General features: G+C 44.1%; 1 protein-coding gene across 3 annotated transcripts in view; it reads left to right on the top strand.

Moving 5' to 3' along the window:
* The window catches only part of tln2b (talin 2b), a 124,347-nt gene that overhangs the window by 94,189 nt on the left and 7,615 nt on the right, over nt 1-22,543 (top strand). For all 3 annotated transcript variants that reach the window (XM_084060411.1, XM_084060412.1, XM_084060413.1), the window contains exons 30-51: nt 968-1,107; nt 1,781-1,874; nt 3,349-3,438; nt 3,559-3,681; nt 5,079-5,222; nt 5,555-5,716; nt 6,170-6,310; nt 7,421-7,602; nt 8,071-8,203; nt 8,310-8,411; nt 8,532-8,702; nt 8,998-9,144; nt 10,568-10,669; nt 10,771-10,890; nt 11,952-12,098; nt 14,230-14,396; nt 14,962-15,145; nt 15,994-16,119; nt 17,426-17,542; nt 18,768-18,953; nt 20,904-21,011; nt 22,254-22,359. In XM_084060411.1, the coding sequence (XP_083916537.1) occupies nt 968-1,107; nt 1,781-1,874; nt 3,349-3,438; nt 3,559-3,681; nt 5,079-5,222; nt 5,555-5,716; nt 6,170-6,310; nt 7,421-7,602; nt 8,071-8,203; nt 8,310-8,411; nt 8,532-8,702; nt 8,998-9,144; nt 10,568-10,669; nt 10,771-10,890; nt 11,952-12,098; nt 14,230-14,396; nt 14,962-15,145; nt 15,994-16,119; nt 17,426-17,542; nt 18,768-18,953; nt 20,904-21,011; nt 22,254-22,359 (2,992 nt within the window). The remainder of the gene's footprint in view (nt 1-967; nt 1,108-1,780; nt 1,875-3,348; nt 3,439-3,558; nt 3,682-5,078; nt 5,223-5,554; nt 5,717-6,169; nt 6,311-7,420; nt 7,603-8,070; nt 8,204-8,309; nt 8,412-8,531; nt 8,703-8,997; nt 9,145-10,567; nt 10,670-10,770; nt 10,891-11,951; nt 12,099-14,229; nt 14,397-14,961; nt 15,146-15,993; nt 16,120-17,425; nt 17,543-18,767; nt 18,954-20,903; nt 21,012-22,253; nt 22,360-22,543) is intronic.

Raw genomic sequence — 22,543 nt, forward strand, 5'->3', positions numbered from 1 at the left:
ACAAAGTTAGGTCCTTTTTGAACAAAATGCCTCAAATCATGAACGCAGCGTGCGATTTCCGTGAAATTTTGCACGCACATTCCCACTAGGCCGAGGAAGAAATGCCACCCTTTTCACATTGGCCTGTTATAGCGCCACCAGCAGGTCTAATTTAGCAAAACAACTTTTTGGAGTAAAATGCCTCAAATCATGAATGCCGTGTCCGATTGCGGTGAAAGGCCTAAGAAGAAATGGCACCCTTTTCACATTGGCCTATTATAGCGCCACCAGGAGGCCATAATAACCTAACTGACCTTGCGGAGACTTGTACTTTTTGTAGTTTGTAGTTTGTATCTTATTTCACTTTTGTCTTGTAAGGCCCGTTTTTCATTTGGGGGGGCAATGCAATATGTTGTGGATATGTATGCAATGAATGCTTCCGTTGAAATCTAATAAACAAACGTAAAAAAAATAACCCTGGAAACATAGAACCCCGGGAACATAGGGATGACCCCGGTTCCCTGCATTCTTGTCACTTTGGCACCTGTGCTCTTTTGACTAATTTGCTAATTAGAGTCATTTTATGTAATTAATTTAGGCACGTGATTGTCCTCAAGAGCACTTGTGCATTCACATGTAATGAGATCTTTGATGATGTTCTTGTTCCGGTTATTTGGCTCATTAATTTGGAAAGATCGTCTGGGAGTGGAGTTGATCTACCATGACACACAGACCTTAATCAGGTTTATAGAGGCCTGCTGTGGGAGGAAGGAGGGGATAGGTGCGCCGTGGTGGCGGAACACACATCAAAAGCGCACACTCCCCACAATACCCCCACATCATTCCTAAACAACTGATGAATGCTGCAGAGTTATATTTCCAATGACGTACATCTACAGACAATTTGACCATGTTTAACCATACTGCTAATTATCCAGCCCATCGTAGACAGCTGCATTATCTCTGTCCCTTTTGGCTGTGTGTGCAGAGCCAGGATGACCAGATCCAAGTCATCGGTAATCTGAAGAACATCTCTATGGCATCCAGTAAGCTGCTGCTGGCTGCCAAGTCTCTGTCTGTGGATCCTGGTGCAGCCAATGCCAAGAATCTGCTAGCTGTGGCTGCAAGGTGAGACAGGCGTCGCAGATAGAAACCGTCACATAAGCCTCTTCAACAAACCGAAAGCCATTTGTGTTGAGCTATGTGTGATATATGTGCTATATTGTGCTAGTAAACTGAAACTTTATTTTTTCCCGTTCAGTCTCGAGTCTCTTGAGAGTCATTAAATATTCAATACTTAAATGTCATAAAACCTCTCTCTGCTGCCACTTCTATGCTGGAGGGAGAATCCCCCCCTCATCCCCTGGTGGAGAGAAGCCAGGCAGCCCGGTCCCGCAGGGCTTTGGGCCTGACTGAATTCTCTCTGTCTAATTAGGAAGATGGAAGCCTTGGCTGCAGCCTGCCTGTGCTCAGCAAGGCTGAACATAAACTCAACGCAGCCCCGGCACTCCTCTGCACTGTTAAGACTGTCACAGAGAGAGACGGAGAGAGAGAGTATAGCAATAGCCATAGTTTTGTGTAGCTGATATCTGTGTCTGTGCGTGTGCGTGTGCGTGTGCGTGTGCGTGCGTGTGTGTGCGTGTGTGTGTGTGCGCGTGCGTGTCTGTGGGTGGATGCGTGCGCGTGTGTGGGTGGATGCGTGCATGTTTGATAGGCATGTGTATATGAGCAAAGGCAGGTTGTGTTAGCATGCAGAGAGAGATGTGAGAAAATAGCAATGTGATTGCCCCATGTGTTTCAGAGCGGTGACAGAGAGTATTAACCAGTTGATCACGCTGTGTACCCAGCAAGCAGCGGGACAGAAGGAGTGTGACAATGCCTTGAGGGAGCTAGAGGTAGCCGTCCCCACACACACACACACACACACACACACACACACACACACACACACACACACACACACACACACACACACACACACACACACACACACACACACACACACACACACACACAGCACTACTCCTCACCTCTTCAGGTCAGTCAATATCCCTGTTATCTGTAGTCTTTACAAACATGGATGTTCCCCTCCCTGAATTGATGTACTCACTGTTGCTATTCCTTCTCTGATTGATGTCGCCGTGGCATTCGAAAAGACATGCCCATTCATTTGTCCCCGTTGCCATTGGGGTTTCGTATCGACAATGTTTTCGCACACGGTGCAGTGCTCTCTGTCTCCATGGGAAATAATTAGCCAGTCATTTACTTCCGCTGAGCCCCAAGGCCCTTCAGCTCACGCCCCCATCTTCTTCCCATGGACTGACATTTATCACCGGCTCTCTGTTCTCTATCTCACCATCAGCAGAGAACACTGTCTGACTTTTTAATGGCCTTCGCTAACGCTGCCCTAATGACACTTGTGTTGCAGCAAGCATTTTTGACATGCAGTAGCCCTCTCTCACGCATGGCTGTCCAAATAAATGAAACTGAAGAAAGGAATCTGAAGAATACCATGAATCACAGCATAAAATTATGATTAAACCTGTAAATGAGAGGCATTTTACCATTTTAACCCATTTAGACTGTCATTTTGTCATTTTTTGATTTATTTGGCTATTCAAAAATAGCAGATATACAAGCGCATAGACCCCTTAACAGACGACGTCATACTGGCTGCGTGCAGCCAGTATGCGCGCAACGAAACCCATTATATCAGGTCTCGTTAGGACGCGTCTCACTAGCCAACACACACAAGAGGGGGTTGGGGTGTGCTGAAACCAGTGCACCCCGAAACAGGTTGGGAATTGATTGCGTGAAACAATCACCTGTGCGTCCAGGCTCAATGTTAGTAAACAAATAATTGGTCTATAGCTCATAGCAAGCTATGAGCTTGTAGATCTGCTATCTTTTTTTTATCATGAACATTTTTGAAAATCTTTGAAAATATATATTTTTTTAAAGCAAACATTTGCAACTCAAATCTTTGCTTCTGGGGATTCTTCAAATGTCTTCTAAATCCTAACAGTTTTCTGAAAAACGTATCAGTGGTGTCAAGAACCCCCAAAATGAATGTATTTGGCTGCCGACCCCCATCTCAAAATATGTTGTTCTAGGGACCCCCAGAAGCAAAGATTTGAGTTTTCTTCTTTAAAAATATATATATATTCAAATAATTGCATATAATGTTCAAGATTTAAAAAAAATAGCAGATCTAAAAGCACTCGGTGCCGCGCTATGAAAAAATATGGATAAAGTGGTTTCACAGATGCGTTTTGAATGGGTTAAATCTGAAATTAATAGTAATTTCATAATCCACTGTGGTGTGTCCATGGGGGTTTTAACGTTTCTACCTTCTCCCACCGCACCCAGGCTGTCAGAGGGCTCCTAGACAACCCCAACGAGCCTGTCAGCGAGCTGTCCTACTTCGACTGCATCGAGAGCGTCATGGAGAACTCAAAGGTACAGCAGGCTTTGGTCACGTGTTGTCACTGTCAGAAACAGTTCATAATATACCTGTAATTAGCAGCAGAAGTTCTACTTCTTTCCCCGTTTTCCTCACGTTTTCCCACTTGTCCTCAGGTCCTGGGAGAGTCGATGGCAGGGATTTCTCAGCACTGCAGGACAGGCGACGTGCCGTCGTTCGGGGACAGTGTGGCCGTAGCCTCCAAGGCGCTGTGTGGGCTGACGGAGGCTGCAGGACAGGTGACTCACTATGACCTCCTCTCCTCTAGGGATGGGACAATAATCGTTATTATCGTTGATCGTGATAAAGAAACGCTCACAATAATCATATCGCAGGGATTTTAAGTTATCGTGAAATTGTCCTCCATCATACACTAGGAAGAATTAGCTTCCGTTGAGCTGCAAATTCAGTACAACATCCAAAAATAGCCGATCTACAAGCAACGCGTTGTGAGCTTGCAGATCGGCTATTTTTGGCGAACGTTCCCCCCAGAATAGGGATGCTGGGGGTTCAAGTGGTTAACAAAAGTGGCATTTTAAGTTTTAAGCATATTTTGATTATCCCGATAATATCGTTAAAGGAGAATTTTGGACTACGTTTTTCTTACCTTTTCTATGATGTTATGATATCTTAGGATGAATGGTACAGTAGAAAATTTTCATAACTCCATCCTGGGTCCGCCACAGCTTAAAACGTGCGCGGATAGGTCTTGCGTTAGATCACATATTTCAATTTTTTTTTTTTTTTTTTTTGATGAGACCTGACGTTCATAGTGACAGAACACTGTCAAAAAACAAACAAAACAGAAGTCTCGCTAGACGAGATTGAAATCTCGAGATTTCAATCTCGTCTAGCGAGACTTAGGTTTTTATTTTTTTGGTTGCATAGTGTTCTGTCACTATGAACGTCAGATCTCACCAAAAAAAAAAAAAAGCTATTAAAATATGTGATCTAACGCAAGGTAATTTTCATATAGTCCCATCCCTACTCTTGTCCCGTCTGGTCTCCACTCCTCTCCTCTCGTCTCCTTATCAGTCTTAAGAGCCTCTGTTCTTCTCCCATACCGGTTTATCCTTTTGTCTCAAGACTTGATGCATAACATAACTCTGTAGCCTCTTAAAGGTTTCATGACGTTCAGTTTTACCACATATTAAAAGTCTTTGTCATGGTCCTTCAAACGTGTATAGAAAGTTTTAACAAAAAATTCCACTCCATTGATCCATGGCAGGTGTTTTTCTCTCACATTTCTAAAGCCTTTTCAAATGCAATGAAAAAATAAATCTTTGCCTGCGGGTGTCGCTTTTAAGGGATTTTGCCTGTCAATCATCGCCTCTGCTCCGCCCCCCCCAAAGGAAAGGATAGGGGAGGGGAGGGGAGGGGCGAGGAGGAGAGTGGGCGGGATTAATGGGCTGTGACTTCACTGCCGAAGGGCCAAGCTCAGATTACCTTTCAGCCTAATTATTCAGAAAACCCCAGACCACAGAAAATCCACTGAATGTTCAAAGTTCAGATTTTTTGGGTGTAATTGAGGTCATAAAACCCCCCAAAAAAACATAAAAAAGTGAAAATGAATGTCATAGAACCTTTAAAGCAGGGAGAAACTGGAGTAACCTGCACACTTCCTCTTGTTTTGTAGGCCTCATATCTGGTAGGTGTTTCTGATCCAAATAGCCAATCGGGTCATGAAGGGCTGGTTGACCCCATCCAGTTTGCGCGGGCCAACCAGGCTATACAGATGGCTTGTCAGAACCTAGTGGACCCGGCCAGCAGTCCGTCACAGGTGAGAAGGTCCATCAGTGATGTTTGAACACTACATGGACATTTATACTGCAAACAGAGACCCCCATAGGGGGCCATAATGTCTAGTGCTCTGTGACTTCTATCAAATGGCTTGTTAAGTTTGAATACCGTTAAAGTCCGCCTAAGGCATCAAGAGAAATTATTATTATATCTTGCCCAGCTGTTGTTCAAGTCTTATTTATTATCCCAGCGCTTTATATATTATTTTTCGATAACGGTATTGGCTCACAGAGGATTATCTCTTGTGTAGTATATTACGTTTTAACAGTTTGTCCACTACTTGTAACTCTTTTGTCTGTGTGCATTTGTTAGGTCCTGTCTTCAGCAACGATTGTAGCCAAGCATACCTCAGCCCTCTGTAATGCCTGCCGCCTGGCCTCCTCCAAAACCTCTAACCCTGTCGCTAGGAGACAGTTTGTCCAGTCAGCCAAAGAGGTGGCCAACACCACAGCCAACCTTGTCAAAACCATCAAGGTAAACCCCCATATGAATATACATCCATTTGCTTAACCACTAAAGGGATATACTTGGTCCACTCCTTTTTACCTCAACACCAACTCTCTTTGCCGAAAATAACCGACCTACAAGCTCACAATGCGTTACATTACAAGGCCCTGTGAGCTTGTAGATCTGGTAATTTCCCCAAATTCTTTATGAATTTTGCTGAATGTTCGGCGCCTAGGGTGTATGTTAATTTCCGATGAATTGAGCACAAAGGACCCCAATGGAAACAAGCCTTACTGCTTTCTTGGGTTTAAAATCCTCTTCTGCCAGACCTTGTATTGAACTGTACTTCCCTGTTCTTGTCTTTGCAAACTGTTAATAAAGTATTCAATCAATCACATGTGGTTAAAGTACATTGTAATAAAATATTCTGTGTCAATGACTTAAAGTGGTAACAGACATCCCTTGGCACCCTGCTTTCAGGCCTTAGATGGAGATTTCTCAGAGGAGAACAGAAACAGGTGCCGTGTAGCGACAAGCCCCCTCCTTCAAGCGGTGGAGAACCTATCCACGTTTGCCAACAACCCTGAGTTTGCTAGCATTCCTGCACAGATAAGCAATGAGGTACGTACAGTACAGTGTGTGAGCATGTGCTGGGTTGTGTTTTGATGCATGGCCTCAAATTCAAATGTTCCTACATTTTTGTATACACTGTCACATACTTAGTGTTAATTTAACTCAGAGAGTGTAAAACTTGACCCATAAACATAACTGTACTGAGTATGTAGTATACAGTATAATTGATGGATACAATTAATGTTTTATTGAAAGCCTGGTGCACGTTACTAGATTTTTTTTTACTATATTAAATATTTGCTTGGTTCATTATTTTCTTTGTGAGAAATCTCAAAGCTGCTTCTCAAAGAGATTTCATGAATATATTTGGGATTGCTGCAGTCAGTCTCCTTGAAACAGTGGTTCAGATACCGTGCCAGCACCAGCAGTAGATTTACGGAAGCTGGGGGGGATTGGATTGATGTGCAATGTTCTACTCTTTTTCTTCTAAAGTCAAAAAAGGCTCATGGAGAAACCGGATGGATTTTTTATTTTTACAATCTGAGCGGAGCAGTCCTCATGTACTTCCAAAAGCTTTATGGCTATAATCTATCGGAGGGCAGTGTTTAACGGCGCTCTCTCTCTCAGTGCAGCTGCTCTAATCTTCAGCTTGTTAATCTAATTGTCGGGGGAAGGATTTGGCTCGGATCATAAAGGTGTTTCTCCCAGCATCTGTGTAAAGCTGCCTTTCGAATTGCATCCCTTCCTTTGATTGCACCTTTCCCAATAACAACACTGTTACACCTGTGTGGTTAGCATCTCTCGATTTTCTTGATTGATTGATTCATTGATTGGCAATTGATTGATGTTTTCGTACAGAAATGCATATATTACATTGCATATTTGTACATATCTGTCAAAAGCATAAAATACTAAAAAGCTTGAGAGTTGTGGTCCTTTGAGTATAATTGTGTGTGTAAAATGAGTACGATGTGTTGGTGGAGTATCAGAGACATACAGTTTTAATCAGTGGTGGTTTTGAATACAGGTGTGCCTTGACATTTTGGTTTGCCCTTTGGTCTGCCTTGCGCACAAAGCATTTGAAAACTACAGCTTTATTGAGCCTTGACCCGAGCTGTTCATTTGCTGACATTGATCTGTACTTCTGCCCCCAACCAGGGCTCAGCGGCCCAAGAGCCCATTGTGCGTTCAGCCTGGTCCATGCTGGACAGCTCCGCCCTCCTCCTGGAAACAGCACGCTCATTGGTCCTTAACCCTAAAGACCCGCCCACCTGGTCAATACTAGCCGGACATTCCCGGACGGTGTCCGACTCCATCAAGAGTCTCATCACGTCCATCAGGTAATCCGCTCTAAACTCGGCCACAGTAGAATTACTCAGAAGAAGTTTACGGTGAAGAATATACAGCTTGGTTTCTTGAGCATGGGGGTTTCATTCTGTGGAAAGATGTTCCGACTTAAGCGATAAATTGCCATGGTAATTTATGGCTGCTAAGATTCCCTCTGACTTTATAATAAAAAGCCAGTGAACACTGTAGAGCAGAGATAAAGAGGAGTGCATGTTCTGCCATGGAGGAGCAACTACGCAGCTGCTTAAATCACATTTCTTCTTTCGTCCCTCCTGCTGTGCATAACACAAGTATCTTCTCTGTTCATTATCACCCTCCAATTATTGTACGTGCATTCACACGGCAGCTTAGTCCTGCTGTAACCCTGCGTTCATTCTCCCTCTAAAGAACGGCTGACTCCAAATCTCACATGGACTATTATATTCCCTCGTCTTAGTCGTTATTCTTTGCCTTGTTGACAGGGACAAGGCACCGGGGCAGAGAGAATGTGACTACTCCATCGACAACATCAATAAGTGTATCCGGGACATCGAGCATGCCTCGCTAGCCGCTGTGGGCCAGACCTTGCCCTGCAGAGACGACATCTCGATGGAAGTGAGTTCAGAGAAGCCGCCTGCAGAGAAAGCACTCCATCTCTTGACTGCTTTTTCTTTTAATGTTCCGAGTTGTACCATAATTCTCTTCTGACATATCCCGCCAGGCTCTCCAAGACCAGCTGACATCCTCGGTGCAGGAGATTGGTCACCTGATTGATCCCATCACCACGGCAGCGCGAGGTGAAGCCGCCCAGCTCGGCCACAAGGTACCAGTCCGCGTATATTCCTTCATCCCTCCCGTCTTAGGAGGCTTTACAAGAAAGCCCCTGTTTATGCTTCTGATGAGTGAGTTCTGCCTCAGGTAAAAACCCATTTCTTACCCCCAGGTAACCCAACTAGCCACTTACTTTGAGCCCCTCATTGTGGCGTCTGTGGGACTGGCCTCTAAGCTCCATGACCACCAGCAGCAGATGACCATACTGGACCAGACAAAGACCCTGTCTGAGTCAGCCCTGCAGATGCTTTATGCTGCCAAGGAGGGAGGGGGAAACCCAAAGGTACAGTATAGTCAGAATTTACCAATTACGCTTTTTAGTAGCAATTGAATTCCAGAAGAATGCTTAGTGTAGCATGACCATACAGCTGTCTCACACTGTGTCATTGAGTATTGTTTTGTGCATAGCGTCTGTCACTTCATTGCACCACTTTGCCTCAACTCAGTGATCTTCACTGTCATCTCCGCACGTGTGGAACGGCATGTACTGTGGTTCTTATACCAGCTGTGTGTGTGTGTTGTGCATTTATTGCATTTGGAGATATGCTTCCGATTCTGACGGGTGGCTGAATCCTCAGGCTTGCCACACCCACGACGCCATCTCTGAGGCTGCCCAGCTGATGAAGGAGGCTGTGGATGACATCATGGTGACTTTGAACGAAGCAGCTAGCGAGGGGGGCATGGTTGGAGGAATGGTGGAGTCCATCGCTGAGTCCTTAGGCAGGGTGAGTGACCAAAGATTCACGACGAGCCGAGTTGAATCTTGCAAATCACAGTTTTGGGAATTCTGTTGCAAGTGGTCGCAACATTATAAAACTGGACGGTCCACATCTGAAGCGACAAGCTGAGGCCGAGGAGATTTTTTAAGCGTTTCGCATTCATTTTCATTGGAATCCTGCGCAAGGGATTGTGGGATTAACAGCAGAGCAGACCCAGAGCAGGTGAGGAGAGGGTCAAATCGTTAGCTGTGTGTAAATGAGAAGTTCATTTCACTGGGTGGTGGGCAATCACATTGTTGAATGTGACACGAACCATGTGGCAACTATTTCTTGAGTTCAATGAGGAAATTGTGTGCACATCTTATCTAGACCTGTTTAAGGCCTGGTGCTCGATAACAAGGCAAACAACATAGAAAATTAAAATCTGCACACTGGATTGTAGCTACAGTACTAAACTAATGTATTCAAAAGGCACGTTTCGACCGTTTAGGTCTTCATCAGGCAAATGGCCTGATGAAGACCTAAATGGTCGATCTAAACGGTCAAAAGATTGCCTTTCGAATACGTTTGTTAGGGAGCTACAACCAGTGTGCGGATATTTAAACTTTTCTATCATCTATTCTGTGAGCAACACGCAACACCACTTGAGTTTGACAAAGGAGAAAGGAGACAAAGCTTATCATGGAAAAATGTCAGCTGAAGGTAATAATATAATAATACTCACAATTAATATTACCTTCAGCTCCCGTCGGGGAGCCATCTGTCAAAAAGTTCCATTCTTCTGTTTTGTATGACAACCTGTTTGTATTTTTAAACAAACCAGGAGCACTAAAAATCTCTCTGAATTGATACAGAGAAAAACTAAAGAAACCATGGTGACACATATTGGAGATCGCTGGTGGTGCTGTAAACATTTACAGCTTACATTTTAGCGACATGCACTGAAACAGTTCCTGCTAACATGTATCTGTGCCGTAAGGTCCTGATGGTTTTGAGGGATTTTCAGTTCAGGACGCTTATTACCCCTATCTTGACAGTCGTAAGACAAAGCATGCTGTCCCTTTAAGAGTGATCCCAGGGTGAGTGTGCTGAAGTGCACGTCCTTCTGAGTGACATTCATTAGTCAAAGAGATGACAAGTGTTAAGTCCTCAGCCCACTGCTGATGTCAGCTGTCATTCAGCCTACTGGGTGACATGCCGATGTGCTGATGGTCCTGCAGATAATTGAAGGTGACGTGCACATCGTCAGACACTCATGCTGGGATCAGATATAACTCTCAGTTTCATTCTCCCCCTTTTCATACATTTTTGTTCATGTTGATGCTAAGGATAGCTTGTCAACCCACCCAAATCAAAATGGTGGCCAACTGCTTCCCATAAAACATAAAGCCTGGGTTGAAGACTGACGCTAGGGTTTTGACCTCCACAGTTGAATGAAGGAACTCCTCCCGAGCCGGCGGGCTCATTTGTGGACTACCAAACCACCATGGTGAAGTTCTCCAAGGCCATCGCCATTACCGCACAAGAGATGGTGAGCAGAACGGCTACGCTACACACCTTGATGTGTTCATCAAATTTTGTCAACATGGTTAATGAGCCCTGTGCTGATCGTGTACGCTCTGTGCTACCCAGATGACAAAATCGGTGACCTGCCCGGAAGAGCTGGGTGGCCTGGCCTCGCAGGTGACAGTGGACTATGGACAGCTGGCGCACCAGGGACGCCTGGCAGCTGCCACCGCAGAACCAGAGGAGGTGAGAAAGCATGCTCTCAATGGCTTACGGGTGAAAACCAGTGAACCGGTTGTTAAAGTAAACTACAACATAATCACACTGCTATAGCGCCATGCAGTGCCTCTGAAATTCCTGTCTGACAACATCAGCCAATAATATTTTTATTTTACTTTATCTCTTATTCTTTCAGAAAGTGCACTCTGATGTTTTCACACAGGCATCAGATATTTGGCAGTCTTTGATAGAACGCATCTTCCTCAAGGCTGCTTTTTTCGACAGCTCGAGATAAAAAAAGGGATATACTATTCTCACCGCCTCCGCCATCTATCGCACTCAGCACCCACATAGTCTGCGCTTAAAGGCTCGTCTGCGAATTGCAGAGGACGGCAGCGTGTGTGAAAACATAGCCATAATAAGCGTACACGGCTCTTATCAATATCTTGTACATAACACACTGCTGGAAAGCCCAGCTGGTTACCATAGCGACATTGTACCTCTACAAGGCTAAAAAGCTTATAGTGATGCTTATAATGAAGTGCCACCCACCCGTGAATCTCAGTCAGGAAATTAAAGGTGTAGTGCCACCATTGCTGGTGCTGGAAATCAGTTTTCCCTCCAACCCGGGGCTGATAATAAGAGGCTCGTCGGCTCAGGATGTGATTGCCATTGTCTGGTGCATGGGCGCAGAGATGGGAGAATTGTGTGCAGTTAACTCATTAAGACCGGGAACGCATCTGTGTAACCATTTCAATTATTTTATACTTTGGCTATTCAAAAATAGTTGATATACAAGCTCATAGAGCGGCACAGAGTGCTGTGGTACGAGCTTGTAGATCTGCTATTTTTTTTTAATCTTGAAAATGTGTGCAAACCTTTGAATATATATTTTTTAAAGCGAACATTTCTAACTCAAATCTTTGCTTCTGGGGGTCCCTGGAACAAAATATTTTGAGATGGGTGTCCGTGGCCAAATACATATCATTTTGGTGGTCCGTTAACATGAGAACCACTGATGTAGCAACAGGCCTCATCAGGTCTTAATGGGTTAACTGGTGACCGGCTGGCTGTGTCGTTCGTTACAGGTGGCTTTCCAGATAAAGTCGCGGGTGCAGGAGCTGGGCCACGGCTGCATTTACCTGGTCCAGAAGGCTGGAGCGCTGCAGGTCAGCCCCACCGACAGCTTCTCCAAGAGGGAGCTCATTGAGTGCGCCCGCGCCGTCACAGAAAAGGTAAGCTGCTCGTAGCAGAAGAAACTGCCAGAGATTTCTCAACAGCTTGCACACACACAGAAGTCCTTTCATGTTTTTTTTTATTCTCCCAAACTGCACCTGGCTGTCATATTAAGCATTCAGCATCAAACTTGTCTTCTCTGGTGTTTTTGAGGCAAAGTGAAAGCACAGCATCAAGTCAGCATCTAGAGGTATTTTGTGCTTTGCACTGCTTTTCAAATGAAGTGATGAAGGACACATTGTAATAAGTTTGTATCGCAGTCCCTCAATATTATGTCTCTGTGCAAGTGTGGATTTTTTTTTTAAAGTGGTGCAGGTGACAGGGAAGCTGCCTACTCTTTCCAGAACCATGTCAGTGCCATCTAATCCCAATTAGCCATAACCACTTAACTTTTTTTTTTAATTTCAAAATTATTTTAAAAATAGCCGATCTACAAGCTCTGCTGTTTTCGAGCCAAAGGATAAATGCCAATTTTGTGTTCAGTGTTTGTTTTTTTTGTAAATTTTTCTTTTTTAGCTTATGCTTCAAGAGCAAATTTTCCTGATGACATGCGGGCAGTGGATTTAGACCTGATGTCCCTGCTGTGACCCTGGTAATCACTGCTGCCACCGCTCACGCGTTAGATTCTCTCTGCTCGGCCGGCGCATGATTGGATTCAGGGCTCATATCAGACTTGAATAATTTGTGGCCTCATGCGTATGGATTTCTGAACCTCGCGCCTCACTGGAATGCACCTCTCCAGGGCTCTCTGTTTGTTTGTTGGGGTGGGATGGGCAAACGGGGGCGTGATTTTGCAGAGTCATACTCATTGGCCTAATGTGATTGTTTGTGCGGCAGAGTCTGGGCTAATGCCTGGTTTGCCCCGCCCTCTTCTGCCTGCTGCCAGTTCCCTGTCTCAAGACAAGCTTGCTCAGATCGCTCGGCATGATGTGAATATCCTCGTAGTCGAGTGGAAACTTTCTGTGTCCAAGACTGTTAATTGTCATGAACTTAGAAAATTAAAACCTGCTCCAACGATCTAATGGAGTTATGATATTTAGTCGCATGCGCTAATACTTTTCATTGGTTGGTGTCTCTATTTTGGGCATGTCAATATAGGAATGAAATGATTTTTGGGAAATGTTTCAAAAATATTCCAAAATAGTGAAAATAGCAGATCTACAAGCTCACAACTTGTTGTAAGTGCTTAAAGAATTTGTCAAAATTCGTCAAACCCACAGAGACGTAAAGTGTGACCAATAGGATTTAAAAATAATAATATATGGAGATACAAGGTTTCCATCCGACAGTGACGATATAAAAGCTTTTACATTAGCGATGCTTGCCACTGACACGGTATTGAAAGAAGGAACAACTGTCATCAGCATCATGGAACATGCCAGATGGTGGCAGAACATTCCTGCCACCATCTTGCAGCTTTTGTTTGGGTTTGTACAAACAGTCAGTAGGTCTCAGCTATCTGCATGTGGAACAGTAGTGGAAGAAGGAGTACTCAGATCTTTGACTTACTTATACTTTGTTAAGTAGGGATGGAAATTGATTTGATTTGATTCATACCAATGCCATTATTCTTTTTGCCCTTATTGATAAATTCATATTATATCAATATCCTAGATATGGATCATGAGACTAGGGTTTTGGATCATAATATCATGATATTGTGTCTTTTCCTGATGTAATTGTATGAACTTATCTGACTGTTCTATTATGTCATCAAAATCTAATCAGACAGAGATTTTGTGCAATTATAGTTAGATGGCCTAGCCCTAATTTGAACATGTCAAAATAAATTACTTTTCCTTTTCAGAAAAAAATGTGTTCATCACTTTAAAGGTTGAGCTCATTTTAATGATTTTATATCCTGCTGGGTATCTTAACCTACCAAAATGTATAATAATGTATTAGGTGATTCATAATTTGAACAAAAAATCTGAATCTGCAAAGTAACTAGTAACTAAATCTGTAAAATAAATGTAAAAACAAATATTTCCCTCTAAAATATAGTGTTGTAGAAGTATAACGTAGCATGAAATGGAAATACTCAAATGATGTACAGGAACCTCTGTACTTAAGTACAGTACTTGACATTCTACCAGTCATGTGGCACGCTGTGCTCTGCTCTTCTTCCAGGTGTCCTTGGTGCTGTCAGCACTTCAGGCGGGGAATAAAGGCACCCAGGCCTGCATCACAGCCGCCAGCGCTGTCTCTGGCATCATCGCTGACCTGGACACCACCATCATGTTTGCCTCTGCTGGAACACTCACCCCAGAGAATGAGGAGTCCTTCGCCGATCACAGGTGCAATGACCTTGCCACAACAACGAAACTGTTTCTCAACGTGGGGTCCTCGAAGGGGGTCCAAGGGCTCCCCAGCTAAATGGTTGCTAGTTAGGAACCAAATGGACCCATATGGGTCCTTTAACTGGAAAGCAGACCGACTACAAATGTCCATATACACATACATACAGTAGCAATGTGTTGGAATAATATGCCAATTATTTTTTATTTTAGATCAAATTCAATACTCTTTACATTATGCTATTATTGATTAAATTATACATGACAAATAGTTCAGCACAAAATCTTTGTTAACTACCCCTTACCCACACTTATCTCAATCCAGTCCAAAATGTACCACTTTTTGACCACAGTTTCAGTAATGTTTTTTTTGCATAGGCATGACCATCTTATTTGTCATCTGTTTCACATTAAAGCTGAACATTGACACCCCTTTCACAGAGTAGAACGATGAAATTTTGCATTTATTAAATAACCCTGCCTGCTGCTTAGCAAAGCAATGCTGCCAGTTGCTCGAGTGTGACTTTGGAGCAGATTGTGACTGAACAGCTTCCCCATCCCTCAGGGAGAGCATCTTGAAAACAGCCAAGGCACTGGTGGAAGATACCAAGCTGCTGGTGGCTGGAGCCGCATCCAGCCAGGACAGGCTGGCCCAGGCCGCCCAGTCTTCAGCCAAGACCATCACCCAGCTCACTGAGGTGGTCAAACTGGGAGCAACAAGCATGGGCTCCGAGGATCCCGAGACACAGGTGAACACGCTGACGGCAGTTTATGCACACATTTATTGAAAATATCTCGTGGAAATTTCCTGTCCGATCCGCCAATACCCGGAATTCACTGTGAAGGCTTCGTTCACCAGCGGTTCTTGAGGTCTTTGCCCCCTAGTGGCAAAGGCCTTCTAGTCCCTAGAAGGGAGACAGGTTGTAGTTTTGAATATTAGCACGACTGTGTTACTGTGTGCACAGTCTATATTGCTCTCTTGCTGCAGCATCGAGCGAATGAGCGTTGATGAACTGACCATATATTGATCTTTATCACTTAACCAGCCTTTATTTACTCTTGATGAGGTGAGTGATAAATGGACAGCGAGGGTGATAACTGATTCCAGTTGATAACAATTATCAGCCCTTGGGCTGATACGACAGTACCTGACCAATCAACGCAAGCAAAGTGGACATGGATATGGTTGAAAATCATATGCCACATGTATATTAGTACAGTACTGTACTTCTTGTTTTCAGAATTGTATGTCCATCATTTAGATTTCTTCATCATTAAACCCTGTGCCTGTGCACCCATGAAGCTTTTATCCCTTTGTTACCAATATAAATTATTATCATCTAGAATTAGCCCTCTACAATGGATGTCCTCTATCATTCCACAGACACTGGGGTTAGATTCTCTTTGTAATTGCAGTCTGCCTCCTCTCTCTCCCCCGTGTGTAAGCCTCTATCTCTGCCCTCCTCTCAGACACAAGTATCATGGCTCTAGGTGGGAGTGATAAGCTCCACACTGTTAAATCCTGTCCCCGGGGGTGCTGCTGATAAACCTATACTCGGGCTATTGTGCCGTATTGATTCCAGCTCCATGTCCCCAGGTGGTTCTGATAAACGCGGTGCGGGACGTGGCCAAGGCTCTGGCCGAGCTCATCGGCGCCACCAAGTGCGCAGCGGGCAAGCCGCCCGACGATCCGTCCATGTACCAACTGAAGAGCGCTGCCAAGGTAAAGAACTAGACGGTCTCAAATTGAAAGGATTATAACGTGCATGTTTAGTTATTGTGTTTATCACCTGGGGGTTTATTTTCTCATTGAGGTACAGTATATGATGTGGGGATGTGTGGGTGGTACTTCTGTCTTTGTAGGACAGCTACATGTTTGGCATTGGCATCGTTCATGCAATATCTCCCAAAGCACAAAGCACAGCATTGTCAAAACGCAATGATGTGACAGTGACAGTCCTTATCTGGGTGGTTTTAGCGTTCTCTCATTCTGTCGGCTCTGTACAGGAGCTGAAGAAGGATGCTCTGTGTGTGTGACTGTGTGTGCCTTTCATATACTGTGTTGTGCATACCTGTAGTAGACAATGCAGTGCGTGCAGTGTGCATGTGGTGATTTGACTCTGCTTTGTATCCTTAGAGTTGAGCTGATGCTTTTAACTAAAGCTCAGCCAAACATTCCCTCTCTGTCCTTGTCCGTGGTCATGACAACCCCCCGTCTCCATGGACAAATTGTCACATGAAACAGCTGCTTAGCGCTAAAAACAGACACAGCCAGAAGCCAGACTTTTTTTATGTTTTGATCTTTACTTCCCACTATAATGGTCTTGATCAAGGCCGCTAATCTGTCTGCATCAAAGTATTAAGTTGATTTCAGATGTACAGTATAGCTCACATCAACAACTTCTTACCAGATCTTGTCTCTCCGTTACCCTTCTTGCACCCCCCTCTGCCAATTTTCATTCCCCTCCAGCTGTCTTTCTTGTAAGTCTAACTGTACCACAGGGCTTCTGACGGTGTCTCATATAAATGGAATTAGGCCCACCCATGAGCCCGGCTCATGTTGACAGATTGTTGCTTTTCCTCCAACATATGGTGACCTCCAAGTGGGACCCCCTGTCTCAAACTCCTGGTGCTCAAATTCTCATCCCCCCGCCCCTTGACGCAATGTAGCCTTTACAAAATGCAGCACAGCACATCTGATTGTGATATCATGATTGTCAGTGGAGACAGTTCTCTCTCCAGCGTACCGTTTCAACGCTATAGTAGTAGCAATTCAAGGCCATGCCTCTGGTAACGTCGAAACACATCCTTCATCCCTCTGTTCTCCCCGGAGCGCTCGCTGATCTGGTTAATTTGATTGAACACAGCAACGCATTAAATAACCACCTTCTACCAACGTAGTCATTATTCATTGTAATAGAATCTGGACGGGGTTCGAGGAAGGGAAACAAGGCCAACTGTCTGAGGCGAAAGAGCTCCCCCTTGTGGTATGACGGCGAGTGTCATTCATGTCCCCCTGTGTTTGACAGGTCATGGTCACCAACGTGACGTCTCTGCTGAAGACGGTGAAGGCGGTGGAGGACGAGGCCACTCGCGGGACGAGGGCGCTGGAGGCCACCATCGAGTGCATCAAACAGGAGTTGACGGTAAGTGTGGCCGACAGGCCCGTTGTCATCATCACTCACGCCGATCCTATTGGGTGTTCGAGAAGGAGGGACGCGGTCAAACTGGCGCCTTCAATGCTAAGCAGTGCTGGAGATGGTCCTTGTTTTACTGTCATCCTGCTGCTCTTATCAGGGATTGGGGAAAAGAGCCCATTTTCTTTGTGATTTAATGCTATTCCTTATCAGCGGATCCCCCCAGCACCACATAAGGCTTAATCCCAGGGCTGCAGCCAAAGCCAAATAAAACACAGCCCACTTAACTCACAATTACACTGCCATCAATATAGAATGGGCCTGTCCTCCTCGCTTGTTTACCCTTAAGTCTGCTGTGTGCAGTCCATGTGGGTCACCTCAGTTCTTCATCGAGGAAGCTATAATCTATATCAGAGTTGCAGTGTTTCAGTCCAGCCTGTACCAAAGCACATGTATCAGTCTACCTGTATCTCAATCTGGAGTCAAGTACCTTTTATCAGCAGTATGATTTTATATCAAGGCAGCTGTGACTCAGCTGTGTACTCAACTGTGTACCAACGTACCTTCAACGTGATTGTATATTGTCACTGTTGGGGGGAAAACCTTACAGTATGTCCGAAAGACCGAAACTGTTACTTTTCAAGAAATGGAAGGAAGAACCTGTGTTTCAATGGATCCAATGTAGTTATTATTTAGTCACAAGCTCTTTTTGATGCTTTTCATTGTTTCAATATAAAACCCACTGACAGACATTACACTTTCACTTTCACTTAACAAAAATAATAATAATAAATAGCAAAAATAACAGATCTGAGCTTGTAGATTGCCTATTTTTGTAGTATGGCAAAGTAGAGCATTCATTTACAGGGGAAAAAACATAAAAAGTTGAAATATGGAAATACAAGGTTTCTGCCCGGCAGCGACAATATTAAAGGGATAGTTCACCCAAACAATTGCTTTATTTACTCACCCTATGGAGACTTAAATTCATGGATATTTTTTGTTTTTGTTGCATTCCTAAGCCAATAATTTGATTGGCTTAGGAATGCACATTTTTATCATCAAATTATTGGATTAGGAATGTGACAAAAACAAAAAAAGTCTCCATAGGGTGAGTAATCGATAGAAAAAAAGTCATTTTGGGGTTAACTATCCCTTTAAGGCATTGTGTCTTAGTCACAGTGTGTACCAAAGTACCATCAACAGCAGTGTGAATGATTCATCCCGTCGCCAGGTGTTCCGGTCCAAGGACATCCCCGAGAAGTCCACCACGCCGGAGGAGTTCATCCGCATGACAAAGGGCATCACCACGGCAACGGCAAAGGCGGTGGCGGCAGGCAACTCGGCCCAGCAGGAGGACGTGATTGTCACCGCCAACCTGAGCCGCAAAGCTATCACGGATATGCTGACCACCTGCAAGGTGCTAAGCCACAGCTGCCCACAGCCTAGCGAGAGGCCACACACACACACACACACACACACACACACACACACACACATTGTATTACTATACTTGTGAGGACATCATTTTTGGATGGCGATTTTATGAATGCCAGTAGAGTATTTTTTTGCGCTTTTAATCTCAAAGCCGAAATAGCCGATCTACACTTGCAGCGTGACGCGTTGTGACCTTGAAGTTCTGCTATTTTCGGTGTGCAACACCAGTGCGCAACTATGTATACTGTAAATCAAGCAAAACTTCAACCCTAACCTCTAAATGTCTAATCCTAACCCTATATATAACCATTTTTTCTCCTTTTTAACCATAAAACAACCATGTCTCTTGTGAGGATCTGGAAAATGTTTCTCATAATGTCTTTTAACAAACTCTACTATAATAGGGGGGACATTTGGCCCTTACAAGTATAGTAATACAAGTACACACACACACACACACACACACACACACACACACACACACACACACACACACACACACACACACACACACATACACATGGCTATGCACCAGAAAACTCCAGCCTGCCAGGGAACACGTGAGCCCAGCCTGCCTGGGCGGAGATAGGGCAGCAGGGTATTGCTTACTTGGCCCACTCCCGCTGGTACTGTACTATCAGCAGGACTCACTCACTAACTTCTCAAAGTCAAGCGTTAGTCTGAGCATTAGTCAGGGTGTCCTCCTCTTGGCAGCACTCCCCGCAAAGCAGAGAGAAAGAGGAGTTTCACTGAATTCTTTCTCATCAGGTATCTAAACAAATTAACTTTTCTTCCCCTCTTGTTTTTTTTTTTTGCTTTTCAGTTTAAGTGTTTTTCTCTGTGATTTCGAACAAAGTGCAATTATTCTCTTCTGTTTTCCACATATTCTAAATAAACATCATGATTAGATAAGTCAGCAATTAACACATTGACTGCCATCGGCTAATCTCAGAACGTCCATCGTAGTGCCAAGCTATTTCTTACCTTTTTTGTTTTTTTGATTCCGTCATAGGCCCCGCTAAATCCGTTTAAAATCCGCGTTCATTTGGTTCGACACAAACACGGGACCCGACCGAACAAAACGCTGAAAACCGTGCCGCGATCCGACACTGCATTCTGGAGAACGAGAGGAAAACGCTAAAATGGTGGATGCGGTGAGAAAAACAACAAGCCAGAGATAATGGCGTCCAAAGTTGATCGCTAGACAGGAAACGGAGGCGGGAGAAAAACCGGAAACAGTATTATTTCGTTTCCGGTCCGCCCCCTTCGAAACCGGAAGTGCAAAAAAAATCCGGAATCTGCACCTGCACGATTTAACATGGGAAAACACCCGCCCCGTAGGACTACGGGAACGGCAGTTAACGGTTGGATTTAACGGCCCGTAGGACTACGGGCCTGGCAGTGGATGTGTTAATAATGTAAAATCTTCATCCACTGTATATCCAGTTTGGCCGGGTGTTCCAATTAACACAATTGGCCGTGTTCGTGGGTGGAAAGTTCAAACGAGTGACGACTGGGGACGGATTTGACCATGTTAAGTGAGGGGATGATGTCATTTATGATTCTGTCCCTATCAGATTCGGTACGCAACTCGAACGGCGGTGAGTTTGCTGAAGCTGACATCACAACGCCATTAAGACCGGGAACACATCTGTGTAATTTTACGATTTCCTTAGCTATTCAAAAATAGCAGATATACAAGATCATAGCGCTATGAGCTTGTAGATCTGAAAAAATGTGTGCAAATCTTAACACATGGTCATAACAGTATGGTCAGATGTTGTCCCATGCCGTCACTATAGTACTACTTTAGAGTGAGAATTATGTTGGTCACTGCACTAAGTGAAAAATGTATTCTTGACATGCCCGTGGTGGAGTCTTCTCGTCTCCAAATGTACCATACTGTACCTGAATGGTGTTGTTTCCCTCCCAGCAAGCAGCATGCCACCCAGAGGTGAGTGAGGAGGTGAGGACCAAGGCCCTCCAATATGGCTGTGAGTGTACCATTGGATACATCGACCTGCTGGAGCAAGTGCTAGAGGTCAGCTGTGTTTGTTTGTGTGTGTGTGTGTGTGTGTGTGTGTGTGTGTGTGTGTGTGTGTGTGTGTGTGTGTGTGTGTGTGTGTGTGTGTGTGTGAGTGTGAGTGTGTGAGTGTGTGTGTTCTGTCTCCTAGAAGAATTTGACTTTGCCTACTCAGAGTTATCTATTTTGTACCATCAATTAATGACCATACCGGCCCAGACGGCTGGCGTAGCGGTCTGAGCACCTAGGCTGCTAATGCAGCCTGACAGCGTGTCACAGGTTCGAATCCTGATCCCGACAACCTTTGCTGCATGTCACACCCCATCTCTCTCTCCCCATTTCCTGTCAGTCTACTGTATACTATCAAATAAAGGTAGAAAACCCAGAAAAAAAAATGATGACCACACCAGCCCATATAGATTATGACCTACGATATACTTGACAATACTGTTCTGCTGACCATTTTCCATATTATAAGGATTTGTTTTCGATTTCACCAGATTTAGCTATTTTTCCAATTCAAACTTTCAGATGATAAAACTTCTCTGCGTCTCCGGCTCATAATTCTGTCGGCATAATGGATATTTCAGCTAGACCAATTAATCCATGCTTTCAAACGCATCAAAATGCAAAGATAAAGACTTTGATAAAAATGATAACAAAAGATTTTTCATTATGTGGGAATGAGTGGGATTACCTATCTCATGCCTGGTTCAAGGCTCATCTCAGTTGGATTTCATATCGTAATGGAATGAATGGAATCCAATGGCTTCCTCGAGAAAAAATAAGTGTATGACAGGGGAAAATAATACTTTTGTCTCTGTTGAAAATAACCTTCATAGTATACAGCAGTGGTTCCCAAACTTTTTAGCTCAAGACCCAAAGGAGAAATTAGATGTTTGCCCAGGACCCAAACTAGTGAAAATAGCAGATCTACAAGCTCACAACGTCACTTTTTTGCAAGCTTGTGGATCTGCTATTTTCACTCCTTCTTAAAGTTTTTTTTTAATTTATATACGTTTAAAAGGAAAATGTTTTTTGAAATTATTTGATTATTTTATTTATGAAATACTTTTTTAATTGATGAAAAGTTTTTTTTTTTGTGTGTATATATTTATTTTTTATCTAATGTAGGAAACGAAAAAAAGGGGATATTTACTCGCGAACTGTAAAAATGTATCTGTGGTATGCATTACAGTATGTTGAGGCGCACATGTATGCATCCATGCATGTGTGTGACTTTGTCTCCTGTGTTTTCAGGTGCTCCAAAAGCCCACCGCAGAGCAGAAGCACCATCTGACTGGCCACTCCAAGCATGTAGCAGCGTGTGTGACAGAACTCATCCAGACAGCGGAGGCCATGAAGGGTGAGGCCACACACACTGACAGCGACACCCCATACACACACAGTCCTGCAGCACTCTGACAGTGACACCCCATACACACTTAACCACCTCATTTCAAAAATGGGAAAACCACAAGGGTCGAGGAATGTGTATGCTGCGTTCAGATTTTGAGAATTCCCTTGAAAATCAGCTCAGTAAAAAAAAA

The sequence above is a fragment of the Gymnoscopelus microlampas genome (assembly GCF_963454915.1).
Source record: "Gymnoscopelus microlampas genome assembly, chromosome: 6".
NCBI classification, from domain to species: domain Eukaryota; kingdom Metazoa; phylum Chordata; class Actinopteri; order Myctophiformes; family Myctophidae; genus Gymnoscopelus; species Gymnoscopelus microlampas.